The sequence below is a fragment of the Alligator sinensis genome, unplaced genomic scaffold (genome assembly GCF_000455745.1).
Source record: "Alligator sinensis unplaced genomic scaffold, ASM45574v1 scaffold2180_1, whole genome shotgun sequence".
Classification (NCBI taxonomy): domain Eukaryota; kingdom Metazoa; phylum Chordata; order Crocodylia; family Alligatoridae; genus Alligator; species Alligator sinensis.
Genome location: NW_005843644.1, coordinates 59,090 through 70,600, shown reverse-complemented (window position 1 = coordinate 70,600; position 11,511 = coordinate 59,090). Strand labels below are relative to the sequence as shown.

Genomic DNA, 11,511 nt, shown 5'->3' with positions numbered 1-11,511 from the left:
CCAGGGAGTAGCCTGGCTCACAGCTGTAATTCACAGACATCCCCGGGGTGAATGTTTCCACGTCTCGGCTGCTGTGCTCGGCGTGAGTGATATTTGGTGGCAGGGGGCACTGCAGCACTGCAGGGAGGGAAGATGGTGTGACCTGAACAGTTTCATTTTGGATATTTTAAAAGTCAGGAAACGTTCCCCCAGTAAGCACAGACACCAGCCCAATGCTCCTGCAGGGACTTCAACTCAGCTCTCTGACAACACCATTCATCTACAGTCTCCCATCCCATCCACTTACCTCCGAGTGTATAGCAATTGAGAGACTGCATCCATGCCACCTTACCGTCCCCCAATCCCTCCTACAACTTTTCCCAACATTAACTTCGCCATATTCCTCTGATAAACAATACTCATCATTAATTTAGGAACCTGTCTCCATCGGATGTCAGGGCTGGCCTCAGTGCTCTTTTTCAAACAGGTAGACCCCAGTTGTTACCAAAATGAGGGTGACAATCTGCTCAGTGACACAGAATAAACCCAGTCCTTACCCCTTTCACAGAGTAGGACTGGAGGGTCCCACGTGCCGTCGTCCTGGCACTGAGACTCGAGAGTGCCGTTTACGGCGTAACCTGCATCACATTCCACTGTCACGGTGTCCCTGGGGTTGTGGACAGGTTTGGTACCAGTTGCTTTTCCATTCTGCACTTTTGGAGAGCCACAGGTAACTGCAGAACAGGTGCATTTGTCATGGCAGCAGCTGCAGAGACAACATTACACCGCTAAAAACCACGCTTTGAATATACAAGAGACAGAGACAACAGGCAGTGTCAGCCCTTCACTCAGCACACAAAGGAGCTGGGCCTGTGATGTTAGTGCTCTGACACTCCCTTAAAAAGCTCAAATATCTTATCCTAGAAGCAAAATAAAGTTTCCCTGACATTTTTGTGAGCACATCCAGCCATAGGACACTCTGCAGATGGTGGGAGCAGAGCTCTGCATGCCAGAGGGGCAGGGCAGAGTAGGGGTTCACTTTTCACAGCAAGGAGCAGAGAGAAATGAAGCTGCACAGATCAGTAGAAATGTTTCTCCACCTTCCCACATGAAGTTGAACACAGGATTTGAGACTGTGTATTTCTCCCCCAGCCAGGACACGGCCCTGCTGGATATTACCTCCCATGCTGACCAGTCACTGACCACTATTCGAGCTTACCCCGATTGCAGGCTGGGAGGGGGGGATCCCAGGCACCATCCTCCCCACACCAGATCTCATGGCTGCCATTCAGGCTGTAGCCAGCACTGCATTCAAACTGCACACGGTCCCCAGGTCTGTACACAAGGCCATGACCAGCTAGTTTCCTTCCATTCGGGATTTCTGGGTTTGTGCAGAAGACCACTGAAAATGAAGCATGAGAAATAGAAGCTAGGGCAGAAGAGGCAGTCCCCTCATCCCATTCACTGATTCATGAATGGCTATAAAGAGATTGAGGGCATAGCTCCTCCTTACTCTCCCCCTCCAACCCATTTTCCATCAACTTCTCCATGTCCCACTGATAACCAACAGTCACTAATTAAGGAGGGAGGCTAACCAGGCAGCAAGGCTGGCCAGGCTTCACTTCTGCAGTGCTCTTTTTGAAATTGTTACTGAAATGAGGACAGGAATCTGCCAAGTGATATGGAGTACAGCCAGTCCTTACCCCTTAAACAGACCAGGACTGGAGGGTCCCACGTGCCGTCCTCCTGGCACCGAGACTCGAGAGTGCCGTTCACGGCGTAACCTGCATCACATTCCACTGTCACGGTGTCCCTGGGGTTGTGGACAGGTTTGGTACCAGTTGCTTTTCCATTCTGGACTTTCAGAGATCCACAGGTAACTGCAGACCAGGGAAGTGTCATTAAAGCCTTCGGTTACCTCATCCTCATCACCAGTTCCCTGTTGAATCTACCTGGTTCTGATCCTCCTCTATATTTGGCATGGAAACTTACCCCAGGCCAAACAGCATGACAAGGAGCAGCTGCCATAATGGTGCTGATGCCACCATATGGCAAATTCTAAATGGAAACTGAAGCAATGGAGAAGAGAGGTCGTGCCAGTGCCCAAAAGGTGCTGCAAGTATTTCCCTATAGACTCTTTTCCCTTGCAGCAACCTCAGTTTCCCTCTCTTCATTTGTGTATTTTTAGCAAGTTCCTGCATCTCCACACCTAGCCATGTCAACCTGAGCATTACTCACTGAGGACAGCCAGGTCCTCCATTATCAGATATTACCCCTCAGTCTGATCTGCCCCCAACCCCACTCCAGCATTTAAGCTTACCCTGACTGCAGACTGGGACAGGGGGATGCCAGGCCCCATCCTCCCCACACACGATCTCACGGCTGCCATTCAGGCTGTAGCCAGCACTGCATTCCAACCTCACGCTGTCCCCAAGGCTGTAGGTGGCGGTCCAGCCATCGAGGTTTCTTCCATTCAGGATCTCTGGGTTCGGGCAGGTGACAGCTGGAAATGAAACGTGAAATGTCGGTGGGGGCAGAAGGGGCAGCCCGCTTGGCCAGAGGGTCTCCTGCCTCAGACTCTGGTCCTCCTGCCCCACGCTGGCTGCCTGCTAGTGTCTGGGCACAGTTGTGACTTTTGATTCTTACAACGGAGTCCTAAGAATCTCTTCCTTGAGCCTTTGGGAAACACAGCCCAAACGCACCTTCACAGCAAGGGAGCGGGAGGCTCCAGACTCCAGATGTTGTGCAGTTAACTAATCCCTCTCCCACCAGGGAGTAGCCCTGCTCACAGCTGTAATTCACAGACATCCCCGTGGTGAATGTTTCCACATATTGGCTGCTGTGCTCGGCGTGAGTGATATTTGGTGGCAGGGGGCACTGCCGCACTGCAGGGAGGGAAGATAGTGTGACCTGAACAGGCTCATTTCAGGTATTTCAAAAGTCAGGAAACATTCCCCCAGTAAGCACAAACACCAGCCCAATGCTCCTGCAGGGACTTCAACTCAGCTCTCTGGGAACACCATTCATCTACAGTCTGCCATCCCGTCCACTTACCTCTGACAGTATAGCAATAACAGACCACATCCATGCCACCTTACCCTCCCCAAATCCTACCCTACAACTTTTCCCAACTTTAACTTCACCATATTCCTCTGATAAACGATACTCATCATTAATTTGGGAACCTGTCTCCATCGGATGTCAGGGCTGGCCTCAGCACTCATTTTCAAACAGGTAGACCCCAGTTGTTACCAAAATGAGGGTGACAATCTGCTCAGTGACACAGAATAAACCCAGTCCTTACCCCTTTCACAGAGTAGGACTGGAGGGTCCCACGTGCCGTCGTCCTGGCACTGAGACTCGAGAGTGCCGTTTACAGCGTAACCTGCATCACATTGCACTGTCACGGTGTCCCTGGGGTTGTGGACAGGTTTGGTACCAGTTGCTTTTCCATTCTGCACTTTTGGAGAGCCACAGGTAACTGCAGAGCAGGAAAGTGTCATTAGTCTCACGTTACCTTGTTCTCATCACTATTCTTGTTAAATCCACCCAATCTTGATCCCCTGCTATAATTTAGCATGGAAATTCACCCCAGTTGAGAACACATGGTCATGAGGAGCTGCCGTAGTGGTGCTGGTGCCACCGTACAACAAATTTCAAATGCAAACTGAAGCAGCAGAGAAGAGAGGGTTATGCCGTGTCCAAAGGCGCTGCAGACATTTCTCTACAGACGCTTTTCCCTTGCAACAACCTGAGCATTACTGACAAGGTGAGGGCAGCCAGGTCCTCCATTATCAGATATTACCCCTTAGTCTGCTCTGACCCCACCCCCAAACCCCACTCCAGCATTTAAGCTTACCCTGACTGCAGACTGGGACAGGGGGATGCCAGGCCCCATCCTCCCCACACACGATCTCACGGCTGCCATTCAGGCTGTAGCCAGCACTGCATTCCAACCTCACGCTGTCCCCAAGGCTGTAGGTGGCGGTCCAGCCATCGAGGTTTCTTCCATTCAGGATCTCTGGGTTCGGGCAGGTGACAGCTGGAAATGAAACGTGAAATGTCGGTGGGGGCAGAAGGGGCAGCCCGCTTGGCCAGAGGGTCTCCTGCCTCAGACTCTGGTCCTCCTGCCCCACGCTGGCTGCCTGCTAGTGTCTGGGCACAGTTGTGACTTTTGATTCTTACAACAGAGTCCTAAGAATCTCTTCCTTGAGCCTTTGGGAAACACAGCCCAAACGCACCTTCACAGCGAGGGAGTGGGAGGCTCCAGACTCCAGATGTTGTGCAGTTAACTAATCCCTCTCCCACCAGGGAGTAGCCCTGCTCACAGCTGTAATTCACAGACATCCCCGTGGTGAATGTTTCCACATATTGGCTGCTGTGCTCGGCGTGAGTGATATTTGGTGGCAGGGGGCACTGCCGCACTGCAGGGAGGGAAGACGGTGTGACCTGAAAAGGCTCATTTCGGGTATTTCAAAAATGAGGAAATATTCCCCCAGCAAGCACAGAAGCCAACCCAGTGCTCCTGGCTGGGACTTCAGCTCGGTTCCCTAAGAACACTGCCCACCTATTGCCCCCCATCCCATTCACCTACCTCTGATCCTCTATCATGATCAGATCGCAGTTCTACCCTCTTTACTCCCCCCTCCAACACTTCCCTGTGTTAATAATTCCCTGCGTTAATGATAATAGTAATAGATTCATTTTGCGTCTGTTTATGGTAGGACTGGATTTGGTCCTTAATGTGCACTTCATTGTTGAAAGAACTTTAAATAAAAGGGGCACTTTTTTCATCTTATTATGCTTCTCTGATAACCAACGGTCACCATTGATTTAGGAATAGTGTAATGGGAAGACAAGCAGTCCAGGCATTGCTTCCTCTGTGCTCTTTTTGAAGAAGAGGCAGACACAAGTTACTACACAAATGAAGGTGGGAAGGATCAGCCATGTGACAGATTAAGTCTAGTCCCCTTGCAGATCTGAGAAACATTCCCAGGGTTGTTGCCTGTTGTGACACAGTGCTCATCACAGGGCGCTCACAGCTGACTGCATATCAAACACTCAGGCTCCTTTACCTTTTTCACAGACAGCAACAGGAGGATCCCACATCCCATCAACCTGACACTGAGATACATGGGTGCCCTTCACAGTGTAACCTGGATCACATTCCACTGTCACGCTGTCTCCGCGGTCATAGACAAGCTTTAATCCAAGGATTCTTCCATTATGAAGCTTTGGGATTTCACAGCCAGCTGCAGACCATGAAAGCATAATTAAGGCTTCACAGTAATCTTGTTCTCATCACCAATTATCTGTCTAATCTACGAAGTATCTTTTCTCCCCTGTGTTTAGAATAGCTGCTTGCTGAGCTAGGTCTATCTTTTTCTTGCCTGTTTGTACAGTCTCTATCACTGGGGGCCTCTGATCCATTCCAGGGGCTTCTAAGCACTACCACCAGACAGCTTTTACCTCCTCTAGTTATCAAGTCTTGTTAGTATATACACTGACCCATGTTTACCATCACAAGCCCCACCGCAGGGACTTTCCCTCCTCCATGTGCTGTCTAGACCCTGGCTAGGGGGGCTCGGGGGTCTGTTCTCCACCCCCCCCCCACGCCCTGGTCCCCATGGCCTGATGGATGCAGGCAGGAAGCAGGCTAGGGAGCAGAGGGACGAGGCAGCCCCTGCTCCACTGGAGCAGACAGCATAGCCCAGGGCTGCAAAGCGTCCTGGGATGCTGGGGGACTGTGAGTTAACTTGAACGAGGAAGGGGTCTGGGACAGAAATTCCATACACTAGTTTCACCTAAATCAGTTAAATCTGATACTACATCCAACCACGTTTATCTTAAACCAGTTTTGGCCATTTTAAAGCAGTTTATGTGCACTGAACTTCTGTTTTGTTACAGGTTTAAACCAGTTTCCGATCACTTAAACCAGTTTATGCGTAACTTCTGTCCCTAGCCAAAATTACAGGAATCTTTATACTGTTGACTAGAAGTATGCAAGGAGGAGGTAAACTTCACCCACACCTAAACCTGCCTCCAGCCCAAAGAGGGGAAAACCTGCAACACTGCACATAACTTTGTTGTCTTGAGAATCTCAAAGGATACTTTACCGGTATATTAAAACAGCGAGCTCTCACTAGTGGGGCACTTGAGCTCTGGACTTCAGAGAGGCTGAGCACACAAGTTTTCACATCCCCGAGTGACAGGTAGAGTTGAAAGCTAAAGGCATCCAAACACATATTTCTATTTCAACTTGTTCTAATCTGAGCTTGACCCCAGACTCCAAGCTAGGTCATTTTCCTGCCTCCACACATGACCATATGGGTAGTAACATTGTACTGTGCAGCCATCATTCCTGCCAGAATGCAGGTTGGGACAGGGGGATCCCAGACCCCATCCTCCCCACACTGGATCTCACCCCTGCCACTCAGGCTGTATCCAGCATTGCATTCCAACATCACCACGTCCCAGGGCTTATAGAAGGGACCACGACTATCCAGCTTCCTTCCATTCTGGATCTTGGGGTTTGTGCACCGAATCACTGAAAATGATGTCACAGGAAACATGAGCTGGAGCACAAGGGCCAGCCTGCTTGTCAAGGGGTGTTTCTGCTTCAAGAACCTGGTGCCAGTGCTCCACCCTGGCTGCCTGCTAGTCTCTGGGTAGAGGGGGTGGTGCTGAATTTTACCTAAAAAACCCAAGAATTTCATATCCTCCCACCTGAAATCTCTTCTCTCAAGGTTAGAGAACAGGGCTGGCTGCACAGTGCCCTGTGAGGGACCATCTGCTTTGGAACCTGCCCGTTGCACTTGGTCCAAAATCCTCAGATATATTTATGACACTGTTCTGATGGCAAAACCATTACAGGCATTTCTGAACTGGCAAAAGCCCTAGTGCTGACTCAATTACACTGGCAAAAAAGTGGCTTCCATCATCCCTTCCAAAGAAAATAATCTATACTGGGGAAGCCATGTCAGGAAGAGTTGGGTTTTTGGCTATGTAAGCTGGCTGTAATTAAATGAAAGTTTAATCTCCCCCATATGAATTTTGCTGCCCAGGTGAGCCTGTTCCTGAGGTCAGTTCAGCACCAAGAGCCTCCTCCTTTGGCTCCAGGGAAAACATCTAAGCGCACCTTCGCAGAGAGGGAGTGGGAGGCTCCAGGTTCCAGCCGCCGTGCAAAAAATGGACCCCTCTGCGACTAGGGAATACTCAGCATCACAGAAGTACTCTACAGACATCCCAGGGGTGAAAGCCTCTTTGGCCTGGTGTCTGCGCTCTGCATTAGCAATATTAGGAGGAGGGGGACACTCCAGCACTGAAGGGAGAAAAGAAAGTCCAAAGAGAGAGGCTGTTAAGGCTAATCTGCAAGAAGCAAGTCTCCAGCGCGCACATGGAGACCATGCATCTGAAGACTGAGACATGCAACCTAACCAGACAACCTCCTGCTCTCTCTCTTCATGGGCCTCAGATATGAAGAAGGGGTAATTTGCAGAAGACAGTCTGCCTTCCCCATAGGAACTGCACACTTTGAGGCCATCCACAGCTTGCTATGGCCTGCCCAGAGGTTCCCTCACATGGGCATGAAGGTGGCCAGTGGGCAAAACAGCCAGGGCCTTACTCCTTATGGGGTCTTTGAGATGGGAAAGCCCCATGTAACAGGGGGAAGAAGGGTGGGGAGTGGAAAGTGTTTTTGTCTCTACAAATCTGATCTGAAATATGAATGTGGTCTGCTAGGGTATATCTGCCTTCCATAGATAGCCTGCTAGACACAGCTCATCACAACAGGACTCCCTTCGGCTGCCCATCAGAGACTCAGGCACACCTACCCTTTTCGCAGTTGGCGACTGGAGGGTCCCACTCGCCTCCAAATTGACACTGAGACTCCTGGGCGCCGGTTGAGACGTAACCATGGTCACAGGCCACTACTATGATGTCCCCAGGTCTGTAGATGTCCTGGAACCCCATTACTCTTCCATTATCCACATATAAGTTTTTGCAGCCAACAACTGAAAGTGAAAGTGTAAGGGAGCTGTGAGGCTCAGTCCTTAATCTTTTCAGGCTCAAGGCACTTCTCAGTCTACTTGAAGCACCCCTCAGATAATGTCAGCTCTTAGTTTTCTCTCTTTTTTTGTTGACTAGACAAAAATAATGGAGCAATTGGCTGTTCAAAAAGACCTCAAAAGGGCAGAATGTTTTAGCAGTAGGGACTGCAATGTGAAAACTCTGGGTTTTTCTTGTGAATCATGTTTGCACACCTAACAGTGATAACACGCCATGGCACCCTGCTTGAGTATCATTGCTTTAGAGTTTGATCAGGCATCTGCTCTCTTTAGAGCTGTCACTTCATACCCATTCATACTTCAAGTGCATTTCTACACTACTGCACCTTCTTGCCACCTTTACAGATGGCTGCAGCACCTGCATCATCCAGCTGCACTGGGGGATAAGGGAGGTGGTTTCCTGGAGGCAGGTGGAGCGCCCCTTCCCGGGAGGGACCTCCGCCCTTGCACGTCTCACTGGGGGTTGAATCATGACAGTCATGCAGCTGGTGGCTCGTCTCAGGTTCTCTTCCCTGTTGTATGTCCAACCCACCCAGAGGCTCAATGGGCATTAGCAAAGAGATCACAAACACACCTGTACATCGAGGGAGGGGACGGCTCCAGGCTCCGGATGCCATACATTGAATAGACGTCACCCCAACAAGGGCATAGCCAGGTTTACAGCTGTACAGAAAAACCGATCCTGGGTTGAAGGCGTCCAAGGCCTGGTCAATGGGATTCCCATTGGCAATGGAAGGAGGTGGAGGACACTTTGGCTCTGGAAGTGGAGTGGGGCGGGGAAAAGAGAGGAGCAAAAACATTAAAGGAAAGGTCCTGTCTGGGGACAAAGAAGGCAAATCATAGTCCTGTGTACAACACATCAGTATGTCTGGGAAGAAGAGGGTCCACATAAGTATTTTCCCATTTTAACTGAGGCATGTTTCACATCTGCACCAAAGCCAATGCTTGCTTGTTTTACTAACAAGCGTCAGTGCTCGTGTTTCAGGTCGAGGCCACTGGAGCTGCATTAGCTGACAAAGCGACTTGCGTGGGACCTGCCTGGACACCCGTTACCTTCAGAGGCTTTCACACTCTCTCCATAAAGATTTCCCACGCTGCTCCTCTTCCCATCACTCTGATCCACTTGCACTCAGGGACTGCAACCCCAAGGATGTTAGTGCACAGCTCCACTGTAGAAACTGGCACTGCCTCTGCCCTACTAAGGCGCCACCTCTCGCAGTCACAGGAGGGCTCATTCTCAGGGGTGCAATATTTCTGCATCAACGAGTCCTCTTGTTCTCCTTCTGTCTATGCAGAATATACCACATCATGGACATACCTCAAGCATGAAGGAAGAAGCTGAGAGCACCCAAACGCACCTTCGCATCGAGGGGCAAGGTGGCTCCAGGCTCCAGATGCTGTACAGTGAAGCTGTGCTTCCCCTATCAGAGTGTAGCCAGGGTCACACTGGTAGCTGACAGACATCCCACTAGTGAATGCTTCCACAGCCTGGCTGTCGTGCTTCCCATTGGTGATGGTTGGAGCAGGGAAGCACTGCACCTCTACAGGGAAAGGAAAATAATACATGGACAGAAGCCTCAGTAGAAAGCAAACCTCAAATCAAAGCACCCCCAGAACATCTGCCAGCAAATCATGCAGCAAACAGATCAAACTCAACACCTGTAACAGATGTACACTTCCCAAGAGAATATTTTTGGCATTTTCTCCTGCTCCTGATCTATGATCAAGGCAGAGCTTAGAGTTACCTGCAGCTGACAAGCAGCTCTGTCCCCCTAGATTTAGGCCAGGAGGCCCAAAATACTTCCTAGTGAGGGCAAGTATGAACTCAGTGGTACTCTGCTATTCACTGGTCATGTTCCTACTTCCATCCAATACATAGCGGACAATTTTGGTGCCCATAATTTAGTATTCTGCACTGCAAGCATGTCTTTTTTTTTCAAATTGCTTCTAATTTGTAATAAATATAGCTCAAATTTGTTTGCTTCTAACAAATAATTATTCAAATAAATATAGCTCAAAAGTCACTGTTCTCAGTGGTGGGAAATGACAGAACAAGGTGCAATCATCTTAAGTTGCAGTAAGGAAAATTTAGGTTAGATATTAGGAAGAATTTCTCACTAGGAGGGTAGCAAAGCACTGGAACAGGTAACCCAGAGGGGTGGTGGAGTCTCCATCCTTGGAGGTTTTCCAGACCCGGCTAGACAAAGCCTTGTCTGGGATGATGTAGCCGAGGCTGGTCCAAAGCAGGGGGTTGGACTAGATGTGACCTCCTGAGGTCCCTTCCAACCCTCATTTTCTATGCAGACCTGGTAGGTATCTCAGCAAACAATTAATCAGTTCCCTGATTATTTGCCTCTGAATGCTAGAGGAAAGCTTATCTAATTATTAGACGGTTCACTCAGTATTGAAAGAACTTCCAAGTTCATGGCAAGATTCAGCAGAGGAAGCAGAAACACCTGCAAAAGCTGCAGACAGACCAATTCTTTCAAAGTCACTTCCCATTCCCAGACACTAGAAATCACCAGAAGAAGAAAAAAAAATGACCAGTTCAGTTCTAAGTAGAGAAGCAAGAAAACCCCATAGAAAAGCCCCAGTGTCCCTGCCAACCGGATCATTTCTCTGCAGTGACAGAAGCCAGGGCTTTTCAATGCACTATGGGAAGCACAGTGGTTGCACCAAAAAAAGGAAGTCAAAGATCAGTCTGCACTTGTATGAATGACCCTCTTCCCCCACCAGGTTCATTTTACACCCACGAGGCATCCTCTTTTCCTTTGGGACCATTCTGGTCCCCCAAGCTGTCAGCTTCTGAATTAAGAAGTTACAGTTTTGATACTTGCCCGGTTCACAAATGGGCACAGGTGGGTCCCACGAGTCATCAGGCTGGCACCGGCTTAAACTTTGGCCATGCATGGTGAAGCTGGGATCACACTCAAAGGTCACGGTGTCACCATACGTGTACACTTGTTGTATGCTGAATACACTTCCATTCTGGATTTGGGGGACTGGACACCTCACCTCTGAGAAAGAGAGGGTTTCTCTCAATAAGGGAGCACCGGCTCTCCAGCCCATGAGGCTATACAGCCCTGCAGCCTTCATACTTATGGCATGGTCCAAGCAATTTGTCACATGAGGACATTTTTAAATACCCATCCAGGTCCTAGGATGGACAGTGCTGCACTTCAGTGCATCACCCCAACTAGCTTGATGTCCTGTACTCAAGCCAGCGGCCTCTGTAAGCCACACTCAGGGAACTGTTTTTCGTTGACAGGAGACTTCAGCACGTGCAGGGCTTGCAGGGAAAAGGTGTCTGCCCTACAAGCAGATTTTTCTTGTGCAAATGCAGTAGGATGCAGGAAGAGCAAAAGCCAGAGTTCTTCTACTGTGGAGCATGATTTAGCCTCGTGGGTTGGTCTACAATCTTTAATGGCTGCACTACACACCTCTCTCCTGACCTTGCTCAGATTCC

General features: G+C 49.6%; 1 protein-coding gene across 1 annotated transcript in view; it reads right to left on the bottom strand.

The window, feature by feature from the left end:
• Nucleotides 1–11,511, bottom strand: part of CR1 (complement C3b/C4b receptor 1 (Knops blood group)) — a gene marked incomplete at its 3' end in the record, with an annotated part of 37,313 nt that overhangs the window by 2,005 nt on the left and 23,797 nt on the right. Inside the window, exons 25-38 of the mRNA XM_006039042.1 lie at nt 9,404–9,586; nt 8,665–8,802; nt 7,812–7,991; nt 7,118–7,300; nt 6,404–6,526; nt 5,055–5,231; nt 4,308–4,403; nt 3,839–4,021; nt 3,284–3,460; nt 2,769–2,864; nt 2,300–2,482; nt 1,683–1,859; nt 537–713; nt 22–117 (exon numbers count right to left, since the gene is read on the bottom strand). Coding sequence (XP_006039104.1) covers nt 22–117; nt 537–713; nt 1,683–1,859; nt 2,300–2,482; nt 2,769–2,864; nt 3,284–3,460; nt 3,839–4,021; nt 4,308–4,403; nt 5,055–5,231; nt 6,404–6,526; nt 7,118–7,300; nt 7,812–7,991; nt 8,665–8,802; nt 9,404–9,586 — 2,169 coding nt within the window. The remainder of the gene's footprint in view (nt 1–21; nt 118–536; nt 714–1,682; nt 1,860–2,299; nt 2,483–2,768; nt 2,865–3,283; nt 3,461–3,838; nt 4,022–4,307; nt 4,404–5,054; nt 5,232–6,403; nt 6,527–7,117; nt 7,301–7,811; nt 7,992–8,664; nt 8,803–9,403; nt 9,587–11,511) is intronic.